General features: G+C 41.7%; 1 protein-coding gene across 4 annotated transcripts in view; it reads right to left on the reverse strand.

Annotated features, from left to right (window-relative positions):
* The window catches only part of JMJD1C (jumonji domain containing 1C), a 166,842-nt gene that overhangs the window by 29,818 nt on the left and 113,151 nt on the right, over positions 1–23,873 (reverse strand). For 2 of the 4 annotated variants that reach the window (XM_086616769.1, XM_086616767.1), the window contains exons 4-8: positions 10,803–10,908; positions 5,828–5,952; positions 4,430–4,573; positions 4,113–4,311; positions 2,359–4,034 (exon numbers count right to left, since the gene is read on the reverse strand). In XM_086616769.1, the coding sequence (XP_086472895.1) occupies positions 2,359–4,034; positions 4,113–4,311; positions 4,430–4,573; positions 5,828–5,952; positions 10,803–10,908 (2,250 nt within the window). Of the gene's footprint in view, positions 1–2,358; positions 4,035–4,112; positions 4,312–4,429; positions 4,574–5,827; positions 5,953–10,802; positions 10,909–23,873 lie in introns of those variants that run through there. The other 2 variants (XM_086616771.1, XM_086616770.1) reach the window with 2 other exon arrangements.

Raw genomic sequence — 23,873 nt, forward strand, 5'->3', positions numbered from 1 at the left:
ATATTTGTAATTTACGAAACTCTTTTTTCATGGACTACTTGGGCAAGCTTCTATTTTTGTATCTTCTGTGAAACTTGTGTAAAAACTCCGCAGAAAACATCAAGAGCACCTCTCCATCTCTCTCCCCTGAGACCTGCTTACGCGAAACACGCACAGAGGAGTGCAAAGGCAGGGTGCCCTGTTGAACTGGTGCTCAGCTGCCAGGGATAGGCCAAGAAGGGACAGGAACAAGAGTGAGTAGAGCTCTAGAGCTCTGATGTATGCCCCAAAGCCTCTCAGTAGTGCTCCGCCCCTAACTCCGAGCACTGTCCAGAACTTCTTCCCCACCTCTGCTCCTCACCAGCCCATCCCTTTCCTTCTCCCTAGTCTTGGTGACTCCCAGTTGAGAAGTGCTGCAGCGGAAGGGGGAGCCAGGAGCTCTCACGACACACGCAGCACAGAATAGATTTGCAGGTGCTACAACTTTGAAGTTCTGATTTCTGTGCTTTTGAATATTTAAAGCAACTGCTTGGGTTGCGCTAAGAGGTTTAGCGCACACGTTTCCTAGGTCAGGAGTTCCCACGCTGTGGTGAGTTCCCACGAACAGCCTGTAAGCCGTATTAAAGTATTATGCAAAAAAGGCCCGTCACCTTCTCCCTAGAGGAGCTGGGGAACATCTGCTTGAGCACCAAGCATTGCCAAACAGCTTCGTGACTCCACCTGCAACCACCTCCGGCCCTGCCCAAAGATGTGGAACTGCCACAGCGGATGACAGGAAAAGGTGGGCTTGGGGGCACGCTTCCTTCAGCGCACGGGCATGGCTCAGCCCTGAGCTGAGGGCGGCCGCCGCCACTGCTCTTACAGCTGAAACACAGATCCCTTTCTGCAATCGTGGCATCCATGCAAACCGACTTTGGAAACGCCCATGCTGGGTTTCTAAGACATATTTAAAAAAGGCCTCCAGTGTGAGAGCCAGAAGACAAGTCACCACAAGACAATTGCCACATATCAACATAATTAAAAAGCTACGTGCCTCGGTATGCAGGGCTGCATACTTCAGGCAGCCAAAGTGAAAACAGTCTATCATAATTTCTTCAAAATGGACTTCAGCATGGGGTGGAGCAGCAACAACATGAAGAGATAAATCCACCTATAGTTTTCTCTTAGGCTTTTCTTCTCTGCTGCATTTGACTTTATCACATTTTAGATCAAACTGACCTCATATTACAAGGCCAGCTCAAACTGACTGTTTGGGAAAGACTTAGCCACAATGGTTTGGCTTTTCTCAAGAATGAGGCTGAGGAAGAATAGCCTTCCCCATGATGAAAAAGAAAAAAGTCTCTATAACCATTCAGAAACTCCGAGCTTTGACGCAAAGGCTTACAATTTGGCAGACAGACCACTGTCAGCGACGTGCCTTTTGTGGTCCCTGTGAAAATCTGCCCAAATTAGGCCAAGTTGTAAGGCTCTAAAAACCGGTACGCACATGCTCACTGGAGGTTTGATTGCAGCTGGCAGTAAAGCTTTCCAAAGTTTGTCTATGCTACACACGCCCCATCTTACACTGTTCCTCTAAGGTGCCTGCAACGAGCATGCCATATCCCAAGTCTGCAGGAGCTGAGAAAACTTTTCCTGTAATTGCCATGTCTGTCTGCCAAACACCATTGCCACACCAGGCGCTAGGCTGAAAAACCCAAACCATTTCTTCTGAGACTTCAGTAGTTACAGACAGCGTACAGACAGAGGAATCACCCTGACTTGAATACAGGAGAAGGAAGCAGATGGGAAGGCAGGGATGTGTGTCAACAGGAACAGAAGGGGAGAAAAATATATGCCAAGAGAGGGTACACGGATAGGTGGCAAAGACAAGAGAAATGGGTGTTCAGTGCAAGAAAGGTTTATAAGCGCTAGTGTATTTCTCTTCAGAACTTCCCACTGGATTTAGGGCTTCTCCTGTCAAAGCCTTTCTCTGTTATTTATAAAGCAGACATGAGGTTTCACTATGAAGACAGTTCTCCTACCTCTCCTAGTATTTAACTTACCTAAAGTTCTTCACCATTTGTGGTGGCACATGTTCAGCCAGTGGACTCAAGGTCCCAAACCAGTTGGCTGACCTCACATTGTCATAAACTAAACATGAATGTCTTAAAGTACCTAGGAAATCAAGGTCTGAGAGAACTCCCTACTACACACGTCCACTGTTCGGACAGTGCTTACTACTGTATTTCCACTCCTACGTAGTTCTGTGCCTACTCAAAAAAAAGCCACCGTCAACGCACACTTGACGTGATACAAACTACCAAGCCTGGATGCAGAACATCACTACTGGGAGGCACCAGCCCCAGCTAAATACATAATTAAAAAACGAGCAAAACTTACCCTTCTCAAGGAAGCGTCCGTGTTAACAGGAGTTTCTGGGTGGACCCATTTGGAGGAGGGCAGACCGAGTCCTGAGTAAGCATGTGTTCCGTTTGGATACTGCCAAATAATTGGATAAAGCCCTAGCTGATTATAGGAAGCAGAAGGATGAGCTTGTCCAAGAAGATGTGGAGACTGGTGTTGTAACATCTGTTGCTGCTGCTGGTGTGCTAATGCCAAATGGCTTAAGCTGCTAGCATGAGCAGTCTCTAGTCGCGGATGGCCACCCAGCAAGGAGGCTGCAGGCACTCCGGGTAACACTGCAGGAAGTAGATGAGGGTGATGAACAGAATGGTGAGATGCGGTACTAAGGGGGTGAGTGTTAATAGCGGACAAGGGAGCCTGAGCTGAAGACCCAGCGAGCAGATGGGATGAACCAGTTAATGCAGGATGATGAGCGTTTGGATTTAAACAGGTTCGGTGGGATGAGGAATGCAGAGGATAATTATGCTGATGCAAATAAGGTGAAATGTGATTAGTTCCTGTTTCTTGTCCAATCAGAGTGGGGTCCCTGTACACCGTGAAATGTTCATTCTTGTCAATGATAAGAGGACTTTTAGTAGCTTCTAGAGCACTAACTCTAGCTGGAACTGGATGAAAACTAGACCTAGGCAAATCATGATCAGTTTTATTGGCTGACCTTGTTAATCCAGTAGCATGGCTGTTTTGGGAACTAACCTTAGACTTCACAGTATCGGAAGATTGGGTGAATTTAGGCTTAACATCAGGTGACTTTGTTTTAGGATGATCAACTGAAGCACTAGGTTTTGACTTCACAGAATCGGGGACTGGACTTGGCTTATGCAGTTTACTCTCTTCTGCTAGAGAAGCTACGTTTAACGGAGACATAAATGAGCCATACTGCACTTTTTCTTTTTCGGGATTTAAGTGTTCATTTACTGGCAACGTTTTTACAACCCCAGGTTGTATCAAATCCGTTTTGTTAACAACACTGCTAACCCAACTTTGATCAGCTTCCTGTTTTCTTGCTTCAAGGAAATTTGCATTTGCAAACTGCTGTTTTATATCGCTGCTGTGAGATTCTATTTTCTGAACCGTTTGCAAACCAAAGGTACTTGCAGCATTATCCTGGCTCTCCTTTTCAGAGTTGTTTTCATTAGTAATGTCAACAACACATTTCGGAGTAGGAGGTCTGGGTACAAATTGCTCATTTTTTAATTCCCCAGTATGATGTTTTTCTGCATTGCACTCTTGAACACGTGGATCCTTGGCATTCTGCTCATAAGGTGTTGGCTGCTCTGCTGCATGGAGTGAAGATTTTTCCTGCTGATCTAAGACGGATGACTTCAGTCTTTCTGTCTCTTCGCGTTTTTTGTCCTCCTGTATTTCATCCCATGGAGACCGCCTATCTGTTAGTGTCTGTTCTACTCCCTCAACTGTTTGGGATTTTCCTTCTTCTCCGTTTATCTTTGAAGTGTTCTTGCTTTTTAACTCATTTTCCGAATTTTGCTCTGAGGAGGAATCTGTTAATCTTTTATTTGAAATTTCTGAGTCACTGCTCTCAGAGTAATCTGAGATATTGTCTGTCCGCAGTCTCTTCATATTTAATTTTTTTTCATCCTCTTCAGGTTTTCTTCTTTTACTAAGAAAGTGTTTATTTTTGTTTTTGGGGTTTTCTGTAAAAGATAAAAGCATGTCTATCACATTTTCAGTTTAATACAGGTTTAAGAAGCTCTCCCTCCCTCTCCAATAACTGCTTTTACCTCGACCTATATAATCATATCTTTCTTCTTTCATCTTCTCTTCATCAGGCATGCTGCTATCAGAGCCTTTCCTCTTATTTGGCCGAGTATTCCTCTGTTGCTGGTGCTGGTGAGAATTCTGTTTTGGTGCTGCAGTTTGGGAATTCATTGCTGGTCTGGGACTATTTGCTTGTGCACGCGTATAATGACCCTAAAAATAATTTTGTGATTAATAGACTTAAATGTGATTTCAATTAGTGACTTGAAACACGTATTTTTAATATTTGCAATATACGAAAATACTTAGGTAAAAAGATAAATGTATCTACGTGGACTGTGTTGCTGTTCTGGTTGGAACGAGACCGTCGGCGTGAAGTGATGCCAATATTTTCACCTTTCAACAAAGAGTGAACAACGTCATCTAGAAAGGTCATCTGAACCATAGAAGGATCAACATTCTGAGGTTCTAAAACCTGGTTTATTAAAAAAAGAAGGAATAATAATCAGTAGATGTTCAGACATTGCTCAACCTGTATTTCCTGTATCAGTGTTCATCAGTCTATTTTATGTGCTAAAGACTAATCAGAGAAAAGCCTACTTAACCCTGACAAGCAGAACTGACATATGACTCACAAAGGCTGGGAACAGAGAAAACCAAAGCAAATGTGTCTTTACATATCACTGCAAAAATAACTTCTTTTTTTAATAAGAAAAAGTACCCACCACTACTTCCTTACCCCCCTTCACTGACCTGCAAATTTGAAATTAAAAGACACTGAGCTTTTCATAGAGCAACCCTTAAGTAGAAATTACAATATGCAAATATTTTATACAATTTATTTAACATAGCATGAAATATACTGCAGAAGCACACTACAATATTGCTTCCAACATGAGCAAAACTGCTGAAAGAAAGGAACCAAAACAACTGGAGAGAAGAACTCTTAAGACTGGCAGAGCATTACTAGTGAGGGATACTTCAGAAAGACAGAAATGCTAACCGAATCTTTCATCAATGTCAGTAAGTGGAAAAAAAAAAAAATTTGGAGAAAATTTATTAAAGCCAATTAAGAGACAGAATGTATTTGAGCATTAGACTAGTATTAAATTTTTATTGTCACACATGATTTTGTCAGTCATTTCAAGGCAGACAGGTCATTCACTGTATTAATGTTGAGTCATTACTCTGGTCTCCTGAAACAGAATTCATTACTGCCACTAAAAACACCAGTATTAACTCTTTTTGTAACATCAACTGCAGAAATACAACTAAAACTCATCAAATTAAACATAAATTAGGGCTGCACTAAATGCTTAATTCAATAAATTGCGGAAAGCGGCTATTTCAGTTGCTTGGAAGAAGTAATCGCTACCGCAGTGCTAAAAGATTTCAGTGTTGAGAAAAGAAATTCTCAACGGAGCTGACAGGGAAGACCAGTTCTTAATGCTAGATTGCTTCACTTCAAAGACTTCACTAGTCAAACAGCGACAGCAGAAGAAAAGCAGAACTGCAGGACAGGTATTAATCATATCATTGCACAAACGTTCAGCTGCAGGACGGTTCTAACTGCTAGTCCCATGCAAAGCCAAGCCGTAGTAACAGACTCGCCCTGCTGGAACTGAACAACTCGGTGTATTTCAGAGTACTGCAAAAATAAAATCTAAAGAGCTCCCGACGCGTAGCTTACTTGCAGCTTGCTTTCCCCAGTATGGCGTACCGAACTCACCTGGTCATTCATAACCACCATAGTGCGGGTGAAGAGATCATGGTGAGTGATGATGCCCGTGAACCACTGGGTGGCAGAATCCTGTCTGTACACTCTCACCCTATAACCATTTAAGGAGTACGGACCTTCGGAAGGGGAAGAAATAAAAAAGCCATTGAGGAATCCAGCGCGCACATACCCACAAAAGTACAAATGGGTTTTCCTGGTTTTTTAAGCTTCATAGCAAACATAGTGCATATGGCACGGACAGCAAAGACAGGCAGTTCTGGCACAGCACTGCCTGTGGATTTTACTTTCATTCAGGAAGACATTTTGAAATGCAAATGGTACATCTAAGTATGCTTTAAGGTCAATTATGCTAACGTTTTCAACATACAATTTTCTTATCTAACTAAATCTTTCTGCAACCATGATGACAAACGATGGGAAAATTCCTGCCTACAAACAGCAACCACAGAAAAGCAATCTGAAAGGCTAGAAAGCAGCAGCAGCAGGTTATACAGAAGCTATTTAACAGGCTAGTCACATGCCCAGATGCTTTGCTGGCAAAAAGATTTACATCTTGGTGGTGAGGCTCTGCATCTGCCAAGTCTTTCCCATAAGTGACCACAGAGTTTCTCTCCATTACAGCAGTCGGAAAGACAGCTGAGAGATCACGTCGCTGCTATGGCCACACAGAACACTCAAAAACACACACACTATATCAAGCCTTGAGCTCCTGTTTTCAGATGTACCAACTGCAAAGAAACCCTGCACGCTGTCCCTTTGCTAAGATCAGTTTAATTCAGCTCCAAAAGCCCATGGAGGTGGGCAGATAGTACGATCCAGTACTTAGAGTTGGTTTCAAGACCCAGAAATTGAGATTCAACAATTCTGTTTATGTTCAGTGTCTCATTTGGTCACCAGGTCCCTAAGTTTCATCACTCTTAGTGTTTCTGTTGCGTTTTGTGTGACTAAGCGACCTTGCCACCAAGTTCAGTTCCAACTGTGTGGGTTTCACTACTTCTGCAACCAAACCCCAGCTCAGGCATACAGGAACAGAAGCAAAACCAGTCAGTGACAACCTACGAAAAGCCTAACTTAAACGACTTCAGAGTGCCGAGTTGCTCAACCACAGAGGCAGGGCCAGAACTGCCCTGTCTAGTGCTAAAGAGCGTTTTTTTCCCAGTCCTGACCAGTACATTAAGTAAGCTCAAACATCTGCCCCAAAGAGGCCAGGGACCTGGCAGGTGACAGCCTTCTCTAGTAGAACATCCATGTTCGCACAACTGGGTCCATCATACTCTCTGCACAAGAAAGGTTGTGATCATAAGGACTGTTTTTAACGTCAACATTTCAGAGACCAAGAGAAGCGCAAGAGCAGTAACACTTCAGACGTTTCCAAGTGCTCTCGGGGTTTAATTTTGGAACCTTAGCACGGCCTTCTGAAATACCTTTTGCATCTAATTATCTAGTTTTTAGAGCAAGCAGCTGGGAAACAGAAATGCCATGCAATGGCACTATACTTTCACCCACACCCACGTCATTCACTGCACGACTGAAACCCAGTGAACCCTCTGAGCTACCAGCATCGATTCATGCCCACAGCACGTTTCCAGCTGCACAGACAAGGGTCAGAAGTGCGCCAGCACGGGCACTACCAGTCACTGATACGTACGGGCAGAAAAGGAGGAAGAATCTACAAGCTTATGTCTCACATTGCTGGTCTTGGACCAGACGGGGTTCTCATGGGGACACATTTCCTGATGGCTTCTCTCCAACGCTTACTCTTTGCCCCTGCAAAATGCCTCCAGCTCAGCTCTCACACTTCTGGCTGTCTCACCCAACCCAGCATGCCTCAAACTTTCCACGACTGTCCCAGAGCTTTGCCTTGTTCAGACAAGACTCAGTAAAATTCTGCCTGCGTCTCTTCGTGCAATTTTCCCATTCCTACTTTCCTATCCCAGCTCCTCCTCTCTTGCATCCTACTGTTTAACTGCACAATAATTTTCAGTCTCTTGCATAACTAGAACCAGCCTCTCCCCCCTCCCCAGCTTCTTGTCTCATTTTAGCATTTACGATTCCAGGCCACTGGCTTCCAAGTCCTTTCACAGTCTTCTCAGCTTACGAGCTCCATCCTCCCTTCTCTATCAGCTTCCAGCTTCTCTTTGCACTGAGCCAGTGCCAATTTCTTTCCTCTTACTCCTTGTTCTCATCTGTGTCTGCCCTTCATGCCAGCTGTTATCCTATCTATTTTTAAAAGAGACTTTATCTACCTTTAAAAACAGCAGAGTTTTTTTCTCATGTGTTGCTGGGTGTCAGGAAGAAGGAGAAAGATTAAACTGTGGTCATATGACTGCGGACAGCTCAGCTCCAGCCCAGCCTAGCCACAAGCAGCCATTACAGGAAAAGCCTGGCTTTGTCTCCAGTCTCTGGCTGAATCACACTCAGCTACACATTGTTGAAAGAGCCTGTGCAGTACTATCAGGAAATATCTTCAGGGCTGAAGCTCACTCAGTGCTTCAAGAGGATTATTATACACACAGCCTCAAGAGATTGTAGCGTTAATAAATATAATAGGAAGAAAATATTCAAAGATTTTAATTGTTAAAAGTCAAAGACACTTTACGTTCCTTGAACTGGTTTTATTCGCCTCAAAAGCTTTCAACTTGGCCAAGTTTGGGACCAGTTTGGCTTTTTTAAAACAAGGAACAAGCTACGTTCTTGCCAAACATACAATCTCTACTGCAAAGCATGCTGCTGTGACTGCTGTCCAAAGAAAGGTCATGAGGGTCATTCATTTTCTTTAGTCTCATTCCTGTAAATGATCAGACTGGTTTTGTCCAAAATTCCCCCTCCTCAAATTGGTATGTTTCTTTTCAAACATTTGGAACTCGATTTTAATGTTTTAGTCTGACCCTCCTCTTTCTTCACACAAACTGCATTTTAGCAGTGATAGTCAAAGTATAAAATACTAAGATATGAGATGGCGGCTTCGGCATCATAGACAACAAGGAAAAGGTTGGGTCCTAAAAATGGTGTAGAGGATGAAGTAAGAGAAGATGGTAACAACCTTAATAGATGCATCCAGACAAGGCAGAACTGAAAACGCTGGAGAGAACAGGAAAATGGTAACAATGGAGAAGGTGATGAAAACCAGAGAAGGGGAGGGAGGAGAACGGAGGGATAACACGACTAGATTACAGCAGCTAGCACTGCTGGAGGGCTGTCCATGAGCCACTGAATCATTTGTGCCAAATGTCAAGTCTCCGTGACCAGGAGCAGATCGCGCCCCAGGAGAACGTGACGGCAATCTCCGCCGGCTGACCGCTGTCCCGCGGGGCTGCGGTGGTGGCATTGCCAAGGCCCTTGTGGCGGGTGGCACGTCACTGCCCGAGGAAGCACGTCTCTCCTCAGGCCATGCTGCGTCACATCAGGTGAGCAAGCGGATCTGAACTGCAGCTTCTCCTCAGATAAGGAGAGCTAGTCTGCGAGGACGTTTGGATTAGATTCATCTCATCATCTGAAATACTCCTAATTTGTGCACTTCTACGCATTCGAACATCTGTTTGAGATATTATATAGAATTATATGTATAACGACAAAAATACAGATCCTGGAATAACGAGATGCAAAAGAGTTGTGTGGATGGCAGGCTGGCAGTTTCATTTAGATGACTATTTCAACATCGCTGGGGCTTTGCTCAAGTGCTGATTCTGGATCGGTGCACAAAGAGGCTTTTGTAATTGTCTTATTATTGTTACCCTAATGAAATACAATAAACAAGCGCAGTTTTAGTTTCCTTTTCATATAGCCTTAATTTGATTTCACGTCACCTCTCAATTCAGTTTTGGCTGCAAATTTCATCAACAGACTATTAAGTCATGTTGTATCTGAGGATATTAAGATAAAATCTAAAATGACTAACACTGACATATCAACTTACTCTCTACACAATTCCGGGCACTGCTTTTTTCAGCATCCTTTCTCTATGGCCCAGCAGAATAATCACATCTGGTCATATTAAAAACTCCACAGAAAGACAGACATAGTGTGGTTTTTTTTTACTGTAACTCAATATTATACTTACCATATTCCTTTGGGCTTCTAATCTTACTTTTATCAAAGAAATCAGACAGCGAGCAAACCTCAGCACCACCCTTATAATATCAGATTATTTACTGCTCTCCTCCCCATCTTAATCTACAGAATGACTGCTTAAGCATTTTTGTCCTCAAATTGCTTTCCTGCTTGCCAGACCCACATGGGTTAGTTTCTGCCCCTCGTTGCTAGGAATGCCTCTGTAGAGCTGCCTGTCAGTTCTGCAGAAAGTTAATGAATATACTGCAAATGCATGTAATATTTTCATTATCAGCAGAATTGAGCCAAAATTATTTATTCTAATTCATACTAGTTTTCATATAACTTGTATCTGCAGTGTAAAAACGACATATGCGTTTGCTGCAATCTTCCAGCATTAGAATTGAGTCACAAAACTCACTGATTTCAAACGGATTTGGAATGCACTTTTCAACTAGGGGTGAGGGTGTGGGGTGGGGATCTGAAAGTAATCTTCATCTGTGACAGAAATGTGAAGAACTGCAAGCACAACCAGATACCGCAGAAGTCATCACGCGTAACAGTAACACAAACAGAGCACAGAACAGTTTTACACGTGCTAAAAGGTGTGTGGTTGCCATTCGTACACACTTTTTTCACGGCAAATCTTACAAAATATCCATGTTCAGACCAATGATATTCAGCTTTTGCTGTAATCACTAAGACATCAACAAGTTAAGAACAGTCTGAAGAAGTCATGCACATTTTCTTACATAGTCTTGTTTTCTGGAATTAACAAATACTTCCAAGAAGTGACTTCCAAGTTAGAAGTATGTTCTCCATTATATCACAAACACTATGGGATGAGCCCCACACAACTAATGGTCTTAAACTAGCTAACACAAAATAAAAATAACACAATTTCCCACATAATTACCTTGCATAAAAATCTCCTGAACCTTTTGTTCCTTTACCCAGGCTTTTACCTCCTCATGTAACTGCGGGTTATCCCTGAGAACTGGGTTTAGACTGTCTACGTCGTCCTAAAGTAGAGATTAAAAAAAGAACCATATGTTATGTTTACTTGTAACGTTTCTGTTTATTTTCCTAGATGCATTTTAGAGTACAATATTAAATAGCTGAATGCTAATTTTACTGATTGCCTACAAATCCCTGTGTTATTTTTAGAAAAAAAAACTTAAAAGTGCAACATCGTGCTAGAAGTTATTTCATGGGAACACAGTATGCCAGATCCCACATGTGGCCAGACTTGTAAGCTATTAATAGGATCACACTTTCATAAATACTGTCTTACTACAAGCTAAAATTGCCCTCTAAAGACTTCAATGTTTACAGGTATGCAGAAAGAATTGTTTAAATAACGATTAAATGAATTTTAAAAAAATAATAATCATCTGTTTTCCTTCTCTGTAAAATTTAATATGGACACATTGAGCATAAACACAGATATAAAAACCACAAAGATAATCCACAAGAGAGCTGTATTTTAAGAGAAACAAACATTCTGAGAGAAACACCATTCGTAATTTTCAAATATGTTGGCTTTTGTTAATTAGATAATTAAATAGATAATTTCAAATAAGACGTGCTTTAATTTTTATTTCTATTGTATTCAGTTCTCCTGGAAGAGATTATTTTTCATTATTTGAGTAGGACATCATCTGGGAAATTAAGACATATTTGGTGGCATTGTCCTCCTAACAAGGAAAAACTAGGCACAAAATCTGGTTCGTATCCCTGAAAGCATGGCTTAAATCATTGTTCATCTCTACGCTTTTAGAATACCTATTTCTCTTTATTTCAGAGCAAACTTGCTATTTCTGCCTTTGAGGCTGTGGCAGAGAAATAAAGCTGCACCACAGTCTGGCAACTCCTCGTGCAGAAGACAGTCTTGGAAATCCGTGAGCTGCAGGAACATTCATTTGCACCAGAACAACTTCAGACAGCTAAAATAATCAGAGCGATTCTCCACATACAAAATATAAAATGTTTTATCAGTACTGCAGCTGAGATCAAGTAATTTCTTTCCTTGATCTCCAACAAGTTCCTTGATGTTTCACAATTTATTATGAAGAGCTCCAGCCATAGAATATAAAGATACAAGCAACACTCAGGGAATTGTGCATTGCTGCCAGGCGCTCAAGTGACATGAGCAATTTCTCTCTATTCATCTGGATGAGATTATTCCTGCTAACCCACTGATCACAGGATGTCTATTTCAAATTCAAAATTCACTTCCCGACACTTGAAGATTTGCTGTGCTCCATTATGGAGAACACATCAATGCTTCAGTTATTACAGAAAATGACTCTCTCTCCTTAGGCTTTTGAAAAGAATATGGTCTCAGATCCAAAAGGAACGGTCAAGATGATCGTTTTAATACTTGTAAAGTGGAACAAAGTAAAAGTGAAGGGGAAGATCAACAGGACCTATACCACCAGGTTAAAAACGCCGACCAGGCAAGTATGTTATTAGCACTACCACAGACACAAGAAGGTCAACACTAAAATTTATTCAAGAATGGCAGACTAACAAAACACTTTTTCTCCTGAGGGAATCTAAAAAGGGTATTAGCTGTTCTACTTTCCTGTGCAAATCCGGTTTTCAATTGATCCTACACACAGAAGCAACACCACCACTGGAAAGAGGGAATGATTTGCCAAGGGAACCCAACAGACCCTGGAACTGAACCTGTGTGATGATTATTCATCTGTCCTCCCTCCCATGCACTCTCTTTCGCAGCAGCTGCAAGAGATTCCTGTACCAAAAATTTCCCCCCTCAAATCCACAAGCATTAAGCAACGGACTGAGGCACTGCAATACTGGAAGTTTGGCTGACTTTAAAATGCAGTTAATATGCCCATCTCATACATTTAGAATAATTCCTTCAGTCCCATCTATGAAATTTTTTATCTTCCTTTCAAGACTATACACATTGATTAGGTACCATGAAGCCAGACCTGTTACTCTTAACATTATTCGACTTTGATGAGTTATTTATGCAAAGTTTGAGTCTCTTATGTCATCTTGAGCCACTTTTCATTTGTTTCTGAAGGCAACACACACTGCTCCTTTTGGTTTTTTTTTTTAGATTTTGCATCCTTCCTAATCATCTTTGCCTTCTTTGAACTTGACACTGAAGACTCTGGTGATCCTACAGACAGTACATTTGAACCAGTTTTGTTCTACCTTCTATTCAGATCCATGACGTATCAGTACCTCTGATTGAGACTGCTTGGTGTGAACACTTAGAAAAGGAGACTGCAAGTTCACTTTGTACTTCTTTCCTCACTCTTGAAAGATGAACTCATCTCAAAGGTGAGCTACAAAAGGCCTAAGTGAGGTCAAAGATCCATTACACAAACCTGCACACAGGTCTGACTGGGATTACATAGAGGATATCAAAGAGAATGCATAGTTTCTAAATACACACATGAAATGAAACATATTTAACATACCATCAATCACTGAGGAGGGAAAAAAAGCGTTTTGCTTCTAGGCATGAACATGCTACACACTGGTCAATAAAAATCAGTACAACAAAGCAAAATTGTAATGACAACTGAAGCTTAGTATCAAGATACTAAAAAAGGGTTCCTGAAATCTCAGAAATTCTTTTCTTTGCGTCCGTATTACATATATCTATGAAAAAATATCTAAAAACTAGGAAATTAATTGCATAATGTTTTAAACTATAAGGTGATGGCCTTAAGCACGCTGTTTCAGTGCACACCACAAACTCTGGCAAAACCAGGGAGACTGGGCAGTAAGTGAATTTACACTGCTCAAAGAACAACAACTCTGTCTACAGGTTTGAACCTTGGCAATTACGACCTTCAGTTCCCCCCCTCCTTCTTGGTCGAAGTAGCAAGACTGACAGACTAACCCACAGAAGAACTAATTGCCCTGTAGGATTTTACTCCAAACTTTTCTTCATTTAAAAGTAGTTTCCCCCACAAAAGTAAGGAAGGTACCCTCTCTTATACTAGTGCTTCCACAAGTTCTGGATTACCTCCTCCAGGAGGATGTTAATGCTGGTTTGAAAACCTTATGAAATGCAAATCAGAATGCAAATCAAATAAATGGGACTGGAATTTTCTTCTTTAAATCTACTGTAGGAAGCTCTTTATGTACTTCATACAGCAGTGCCCCTTGCTCCACAAATGACTATATGCAATACTGGGAAGACTAAGGGCGTATGGGCTAGAAAGATACGGTCGAGATAATCCTTCCTGCCCTCTGAAAGACAGTCACAGGAAGCAACGTGACTATGAGAAGCTTGCCAATCTACATCCATTTTTTTTTAGATCTTTGCTGCCATTCTTTCTTCTTTCCAGACCAAAAGAGGAATTCACTTCTGGTGGAGTCAACTTTCTGCTTAATTATCCAAAGAATACCTGAGTCGGACGCATGTCTCTAGCTGATAATTCTCACCTGCTGGGGACACGCTCAACTCCTAGGAAGTCTCAAGAAGACTGAAGAATGAAATCTTCCCAAATAACAAAGTGATCCAGTGTTTTTCTGAGTATATCTGTATATTCATTCTTCTGGTGCAAAATGACAGAACAGGTTGGAAACTACAGACCACACCATGAGGTTAAGATACCACACTGCTCTTATTGTCAAGTAGAAATCTTTGTTCAGAGAAGCATTTTCAGAGAGCTTATTTGAACAAACATAATTTATCATTCAAAGCCACAGGTGAACAAGTGCAGATCACTTATAATGCTTCTGAATTTCTTTAAGTCATGAATCAAACAGGAATTTCAAAGACAGTACCCACAGGAAAAACAAGTCAAAATCCAAATACATACGGAGTTCTCCTACTCAAGTCCCATCCACAAATAAAATACTGTTCAAGACACTGAAAGGCATCCCTGGATGAGCTGAACACCTGCATATTGCCCAAAGATCATGCGAAGTGCTTTCTGAAAGGCTCAAATGACCACAAGCTCCTTTTCTCTTTTGAGCAGCCAGGCATGTATGTGGTGGGAATGCCTGCACATTTCCACAGCTCCCTACCTTCCCAACAAAACTTGCACTATTGAAGCAAGATGTTTCCTCAGCATTTTAAAATACTTCTAAGTCATTCTTCACATACTTGAGGGGCAGAAACGAGTTCATTAAATTGAGAGATGAAACCCTGGCACACAAAACAACAACAAAGAAGTGGATTAAAGTAGCTGCCCCTACCCTCAATCACGCAGCTTGCATGCTGCTTACAGGAGGTAGGTCTAGAAACCCCAGTCAGCTGTCAACTCTCCATTTTCAGCAAAGCAGAAGAGGATAACTGACAATATGCATTCCACAAAAAAAAAGTCCTGGAAAAACAGTGGCTTTTAGCACTAGAAAGGCTTGAGATGGAGCCCTGAAGACCAAGCCTCAACACACGCCACGCATTAGAACCTCCAAAAGTTTATTTGGGAAAGCGCCTTCGTTAGCCACAGTGTCTGCGCATTTGGCTTTAACGCATCAAGGACATCTTTTTAATATCAGTAGGAACTCATTTTAGCTAGTGTTTTACAGAGAAAGACTAAGTAGATTTTGCAGTCCTCGTAAAGGTCAACACCACATTAGTCCTCACCATCTGTGGCTTAATTAACTATAGCTTCCTCTGGCTGCTTAGAGGTTTTCTGATAATTTAGGACACAAATTAAATGAAAACTAGTACATAACCAACTTGAGAGTCCTGTTTACAAGGTTTACGCAGTATGCACCACACATGGAAATAAGCATTTTGTTAGTACTTTAATGGTAGCCAGACCACACTTAAATTCAGACAATGCAAATGAAAAATTCAGAGATGTCAAAAGCTTGAACTGTCTGTTTTCTTCTTGTTTCAGGAGTGATTATCTTGAAATCAGTTTCTGTGAAATGAGCCCCCCACCCTTTTTTTTTTTTTTTCCTCCTTTTTGCATCAAATCATTTTTACAACTGCATGGAACTTCAGATATAAGTCAATATCTGCCTACAGGTTGTTTTCGGAAAGCAGTAGCAGCAAAAAGTATTGCTTTTAAAATCTAGCCTGCTGAAAATTTATACTAGTTCTCTAATGCCATCTTTTAGAAGATGATTTCCTCCCATAAGAAAAATTCTTTCCTTATTTTCATTCCTTGATAACCTGCCTTCCTTTTCTTTTTTCTTCCTCTTTCATCTTTCACTGATTGTGTCACCTGACACATCTGATTATATCACTGATCTGTAATCTTTCACTGATTATAACTTTTTAACAAACTTTCAATATTAATATTGTCCTGCCTGACACCACAGTAAGCAGAGGGGGGGAAAAAAACGCAAACAAAACAGTGACATAAAATCTAGATGAGCATAATACTCAAGATCTTAACAACATCATCACCCACTAATAGTATCTCTCTGTCACACTGCAAGACTTTTCTGGTAGCAAAAGATGAGAATCTAGCTAAAACAAAGGAAATTGGCAGCGACTGACACCCCCGAGGGTATCACCAGGCAAGCGCTGCAGAGGCCACACGGACCACACAAAAACCCTATGGGGAAATCATCAAATTTAGCTGAGACCAAAACATACAGATCTTCTGTTGCTTCACTCATCTTTCTAGACACACACGCATGCATAAATCGCCGGTAAACAGTCTATTCCTTATTCTTTTCTGGCAAGTGAAAGGCTACCCCAGCTGCCACGCCACTGCAGCTGGCGGGCAGGAGGTCAGCGAGGCACTGAGGGCTGCAGGGCTGTGCCGCTGCTGCTCCACACAAGCCAGCAGAGAAGTGTCGTTCCAGAGGGGACTGCTCCAGGGGAACAGCATCGACCCGACCCACCGCCTGCCCCTGCAACCAGGGCAACCTGCCTCCCGCTCCAGGCTTCTCCCCAAGGGCAACGCTAGCCAGGAACACCAAGGCTACCGAAGGCTAGAAAGTTTTTGAGGGAGATGGTAACTTCCCAGTTTACCTTAAACGGCTTTGTCTGAGCGGAGAGAAGAGGCTTAGGCTTACCAGGCGACGTGAGCGCTTTCCATGTAAACCCAACCCACACTTGACCTATTTTCTGCTGTTCTGAGTGCATGGTCACAATTTACCTCATTCAAACCCAGCAGCTGCTGGGCTACATCTGAACCAGTTAAGTCAAGCTTGAAGGCACAGCCCTGACCCCTAAACCAGAAACAAAGTCGAGCTGAGGTCAGCCCTGCTCGCACGTGCGCGGAGGCACGCCGCACGGGAAAGGGCAGGGACGGGCAGCGATGCTCTCCCTGCGTGCAGAGGCCAGGCAAGAGAACGGGGGTAACTGCTCCCTTCCCAACACCGGGTTCTGAATGCGCTGTTCAGAAAAGGACCAACGTTTCCAGGGATTCTAGACCACAAACATTTCAGATTAGGGGTTATTTTCAGTCTCTAACAGCAACAACTATGTTTCTTTAAGTAGAAAGTTAAAACTACAGGGCGGAAAAAAAAGATGAGGACTAAAAATCTTGTAATTCTCCAGCTGTCAGTAACTTAACATCTCTCAGGACAAGCTATCAACAGTTTTTCTTTTGCTCCCCACTCTTCTGATGCCTAATACTTCTTCCCACACACACTCCTACTTATTAAGGAGTTGACACTGATTTTAAAATTTCAAATTATCGGGTTTGAGAATTAGGCGAGCAGGGCTGCGCATGCTCTCCAAGTCATTATTTCAGACTTGAAGAAGCATCATTGCACCAATTAGCTCAGTTCTGGAGGAGTAACTGACACCTCTAAGAATACCAGAAAATTTCTACTAAAAATATAAAAAATTATCCTATGGAAAAATATATGAAAGTTAGGAACATAAATATACAGGGAAAAAAAAAAATCTAACTCATAGTCAAGTGTTCTTCCCTGATTTTAGCTCTCAAACACAAAAATAAAGAAATATTTGCCTTCCTATAAGACTACAAATGTCACAGGTGAAATAAGCACACTGGAAAATTTGCTTTTTACAAGTCAGCTCGTTATTCCTGTACCTGTAGATGAGCATCCAGTATGGAAAGGCAGAAGGGAGAGAGCAGCATAGGGAATAAGCATATCAAACAGGGAAGCCAGCAGCCACCAATGGATAACCAAAACCAAACCTGGGCCAGGCACATACTGCCACAAAACAACCTAAAAACTGCTCTAGTAGCTTCTACAATAGTTTTACATTTGAAAATAGACATTAACAAAAATAGATGACCCTTATGCTCACGGGTTATATCACTCTGTCTTTGAGCAGATGGGACAATCTGGGTCAGAAAAGCAAAATCTCCTGGAGTGACAGACATATCTTTTAGCATCTGATCTAAAGATTTCTCCAAACAACTGGCTCCAATGCACAAACCTGGTGGGCTGTCAGCTTCCGACTACAGGGTTGCAGTGACTGTACTACTCATGTTCTTCTCCATGCACAAATGAATGAAAGGTGAAGCGAATAGCACTGCTCCATGTCCATCTTCTCCCCCATTTTGATGACACAGCCATACATTTGCTTTTCTTTAATTTTCATTGCAATCACATTTCCTTCCCCTTCCTCACTGCAGGCTCCATACGTTTATCACCACCATGTCGGCAATATGCAACTTTGTTCTAATTTTGCGTTTTATCTACTCCTAAGAGAATCAGAGACGGAAGACTGGTCCTGTCCCACTCAGCCAGTAACTCCCAAGTCATGTGGTGATACTGGAACAAGTCTTTGAGTCACTTACCAAGCAACTCAATGCCACTATGGGAAAAGAAACCTCAAAGTGCAGACGTTTCCCTGAAGCAAGCAATTAGCAGAGTGAAGTTGATGCTAACAAGGAGAGCAGCTGAGTAGATCAGAGAAAAATCTTTTGTACATTGATATTAAAATTTAAACTGAGACCCAGACACCCTGTGAATTGTGAACGGCTTTCAGAAGCCATCTAACAACTCCTCAAATCATACCAGCTGAAGAACAAGCTGGATGGATGGAGGTGTCTAAGCAAAAAAACCCAAACAAGTACCTTCTGTTGATCATCAGTTGTCTGGACTAGTAGGCTGCTAGAAGGGCAGTCTAATGCCCCCAGAAATCAAGCCAAGAGATCAGTTCTTGCTCAGAGACTGACCACTTTACAGTAGGCACACCCTCCGTGCATCAGGGACAGCAGAAGTTACTCGTGGCAGCTCGAACTGGCAGAGTTGGCAAGCTGTACACCGCCACCACAGATAATGACAGACCAGATAGCTCATCTCTTATCTCATGGTAGTTACCACCATCAAATCTTTTATCAGTTGATTACGCAGCAACACAGTATTATTTGACGAGACTACTGATAACTAAGAGCTTCCTGTATTAAAGAGCAAAGGTCTCTCAATTCAAATCTGCACAAGAAAACTGTAAAACACTACCCAAGATGTGGCAGACTGATGTAGGATCAACATCACCTCCTAGAAACGCGCACCAGAGTATCTCACTCTTGTGAATGATATTCTGCTCTGTAATTTGAACTACCACCAACTTAGATTATCCACAGTCACAGAAATACCCAGTCTCTTCTGCAAATGTCCTCAATCCTATTTACCAAATTTCAACTCTCCAGGAGCTCTGGGAACATGCAACTTTCCAGCTACTTTCCCTCTGTAACTCATGAGGATCATGGACAGAAAACAAATCCTTCCCAGTAATAAAAATATTGTAACCATTTTTTTGTCAAGAGGAAAGAATATATGAGATATCTTCAAAATGTTCTTGAAAGTCAGCTTCAGTGGAGTTTGATCCACTTAATTACTATTACATTAATGTTTTATTTTCAAGTGGTTTTCCGGGGTTTGTTTGAAAAAATGTGTTTCTTAAAACAGTGCAACACAACAGCGTTGGCCAAGATGCTGATAATATGAAAGCAGTTCAGAATAAAACACATTTCTCTCACATTTTAAATGAGTACTGCTGTATTTTTTCAAAGTTAATTTCTAAAAGGATTACTGCACAGAAGCAATGTGTCTGGGTTGGCAAAACAATTTGCACATTTTCTTGCAAAATTTTGTTCGGAAAAACAAACTTCTCTGGTTTCAGGGATACGCTGCAGAGATTCTCCAACTGTCTGGATGGGCATACAACAGCGAGCCCATCACTGTGCAAACGTGGAAATGCTGCCTCTGCTCCACGACAGTATCAGAAGCAATGCAGCCATCATCGTGTGGTTTTTTTCTGCCAAGAGCTCTGTTCTGACCTGCTGGAGCCATTTTAGGAATTTTCCCTATAAATAACGGAGGTCTGACCAGCTGGGATGTATATCATATTTGGATTAACACTACAGCTCTCTGCAACTCTGGAGAAAGCACTGGCTGGGCCTTTTATGGAACAGATGAGTAATTGTCTTGCAAGGAGGAAAGATTAAATTGCTAATCAGAAAACAGGGGCGTTTCAGTTGTGGCTGCAATAAGCTCCTTGGGGTAAACTAAGGAAAGTAATTCAGTGTTTAAAACTGATACAACGCTTGCCTATCTCACAATATTTTTCCGTCAATAAATCTACTAGCACACAGAAACAAAAAAATCCTATTAAAAACATAATTCAAGACTGAACTACACCACTTGGTAGAAAAAAAAAAAAAGCTTTTCAAGAACCATAGTTTAGCCACCAAGTCTTAGGCATCCTGAAATCTGCTTTAACCTGATTTTATCCATTTACACCAATGTGGTGTTAAGTGGTGAAAAGGAGATAGCAAAAGGGAAGAAAACATCCACGCTAAGTAAAAACCCAGCCTCTATGGTTGAAATGTAATTTCTAAATCGTACGCTTAAAATTCAGTACTAAAATCATAAAATACAGAACAATAATTTGTGAGTGCCCAGAAATTACTGTACTTCAAACTCATTTGCTTAGCAAAAGCATACTAAAATACTACTCCCAGTAATGCTGGCTGACACGCATGAGAAGAAGGGGATGCAGGAAAAAAACAGGAATAGTTAATTTTAATTCCATTCAAAAGACAGGAAATGTTTGGTGGATTGAAGGGGAGAGATCAGTATTTACAAACAATGGTAGTAAAACTTTAAAACCACATTTAATCATGTAGTATGCTGTTAAAAAAATGAAATTTGATCAGGAAATGCACTGTACATCAAGCCCTCTACATCAAAACAAATACTGCACTTTTTATTAGTGAAGTTATTATAATGTGTAAGAAAAAAGTAAGATTCATATATGGGTTTAATTTAAAAAACAAAATATCCAAGTTTGTATAAAATTACTTGAGTTTCTCCCCAGATGCCTGGCCTGGAAAAGGAATTTCATATACACACCCAGAACTGCTATAGCTCTCAACCTCTACTAACTGCAGCTTGCTGAAGGATATGGAGAAGTTCTCAAGAAGCACTAACCCTAGACTACAAATTAGTACTTCTGTTCGGTGTAATTTCAAAATTACATTTTGTAAGAAAAAGTTACAGAGTAGCAGCCCTGAACAAAGCAACCTTGTATCAGAGGAAGGCACAAAAGCAAACAAAACCAAGAGCACTTCACTGAATGAGCTATTGTGTTTATCAAATCAAGCTAAAGCTTAATTCTGGTAAGAACACATTTCAGTGAAACTTGGTTTCCCCCCTACCTGAAAATGCAGGAAGGCCTACTCTTCCCTCCCTGGATAAGCACTCTCATGCAATAACCTCGGGATTTTATCCTCATTCATGCTTCAGAGTTCCCCAAAACACTAAGGATTCCCAATTCCAACAGTTGAATTTGTATCTGGATTATGACTAGAGTGCTGGTCAAGAACATCACGTAAGAAAAATACTTTCAACTTTCATTTTCAGTAAACCAAATGTGAAGACTGGAAATTTTAAGGACACAGATAATGTGCCCTTCTTTTACTGAGTGGTATTTTCCAGGGGCCTTTACTGGTGAAAAGGTAATCATTTGTGATCAAACACAGGAAGTTCCTTACCCAGAAACACTGCACGGATCTGTAAATTCAGTAATCCCGAGACTGCTTTGTAGAAGTACTAAGACACTTGAGTGAAAGGATGTACCTTTACCTTCAAAAACGAAACAAGTTTTGTTCCATCTGTTCTGTTTTGAATTCCTAACTTTTAAATTATTTATTTCAATGCTATCTCCTGGAGTATGACTAATGAATTCAAACCATTTAACCGACTGTGATTTTAGAAAAATTTTAGAAAAACTAAATCAAGTTCCTCTACGACAGTGCAAGGAAACCTGTTTTCCTATGGATTTGAGACCTACCTCCAATGTAGCAACCTCAGCTTACCCCAGGGACCTCCCAACTCTTTCCCCTTCCTCCTTGTGTACATTCCCATAGCCTTTAGCAGCTCCACCTGAGCTCCCTCCTACTACCTGGAGAAGCTACAGTATTTGTGGCAGCTATGCCACCCACCTCCTGCGTGACGGCCTCCCCTCCATGCTGCTCATTTCCCTAAGGCTTGTCAGACCTGGAGGAAATCCTCTCCTGTGTCAAACCTCGCTGAGAGAGACAAAGTGACTGAAGTCCTTATTTCTTAAGAAATCCAGGTAAAACAGAAAGGCACGATCTTATTCCACCTATTTTGAGGGAAAAAAAAAAACACAGATCAAGTCCTCAGGTAAGCTCTTCCTCAAAGGGAGACGCAAATACAGGCTTAGGAGAGACGACATACGTCTCCTTAAGACGCTATAAACGGAGGGTGCCAATCCCTCCTCCCTCATTCCTCTCCTTGGAAGCGCTCCGATGAAACTCTTCTGTCCCACACGTGTAACTGGGAGCGAGGGCTGGTATGAGTCATCTGACCCACTTCTAGCCGGATGCAGCCTTTTGCTTCCCCTCACGTTGGAAGCGTACACTTAAACATAGATGTGTCGGTAACAAGCTGTTTAGACCATCGCTCTTTACGATGCTGCCAGAGAAGCCAGCTGGACCGCTTATGGGTGGTCCAGACACCAGGAGACATGGGAAAGAATAGAGACTGCTCTGAAAGACAACGCAGAGAAGAGTTAAAGATGCAGAACGTTGTGTGTGCCTCTGTCGCCCGCCGAGGAAAGGAAAGGAAAGTGGGAGACGCGCACATGACGGCCGCGGACGCCAGCTGGCCGGCACCAGGAGTTCCCCAGCTGCTTCTGTCAACCTCAAAGGGTGGGACCAACCCAAACGCTCCTGCCCGCCTGGGTCAGTGGAGGTACAAGTTTATGGGAAAAGCAATTTTCAGCTGCAGTAGCTATTTTTAAGCCTGAAGTTTAAAGTAAGAGAAGTCTGAAAGATGAGTGCATTGCATGATTAGGGGGTGCTTAAAATACAGACAGAAAAATACTATTTTATCCCTGTTTCAAAATGTTTAAAGAATTTTTTCTGTGTACATGTCATTACTACACAAGCCACACTTACACTAGTGGCTTTCTCTGACGAGCAAACGAGTCACAAAGCCCTGAAGTATCCGGGTCTGAAATACCCTATGTCTGCCCATAACAAACGAAAGGAGAATATCAAGAGTTGTACAATGCCCTTTTCTCAAGCCTTACATCAGGGCGTACAGAACTTGAATTTGTAAGAGATCAAGCAGGATTAGAGCAGTATTAAATCTTGAATCCAGGGTACCTACTTCATGATTAGTGAGAAAGTTTATTATCACTACTTCATCAACTTTGAAGGCATGTAAGACGTTTGACCTGTCAGCTCTCAGACGTGAAATGCACATTTAGAAAAAGAACAAAGCACACACATTTATCACTGTGCGTGTAACACCTCCCACAGGGATTTCTCAGGGCCCCAGCTTTACATCTGCAACCTCCAGCACACAGGTAGACAGGCAGATCTTACCATTTTGAAATATGTCTTTTTAAATTGAAAAAAAAAAAAAAAAAAAGTTGTTCTGAAGAAGAACATGAATAAGTAGAGTGGATCCAAGAGAGATTCCACCATAGAGAAGAACTGAAGCATGTTCTCGATTGATTCTTAGCAGGGTGGTTTTGGTGTGGGGTTTTTTGTTGGTTTTGGGGTGTTTTTTTTTAACCCAATATGCAGGAGGACTTTTTGAAGACTGTGTGCACACCCTTCCACTT

This window comes from Tauraco erythrolophus, chromosome 9, assembly GCF_009769465.1.
Source record: "Tauraco erythrolophus isolate bTauEry1 chromosome 9, bTauEry1.pri, whole genome shotgun sequence".
In the NCBI taxonomy this organism is placed as follows: domain Eukaryota; kingdom Metazoa; phylum Chordata; class Aves; order Musophagiformes; family Musophagidae; genus Tauraco; species Tauraco erythrolophus.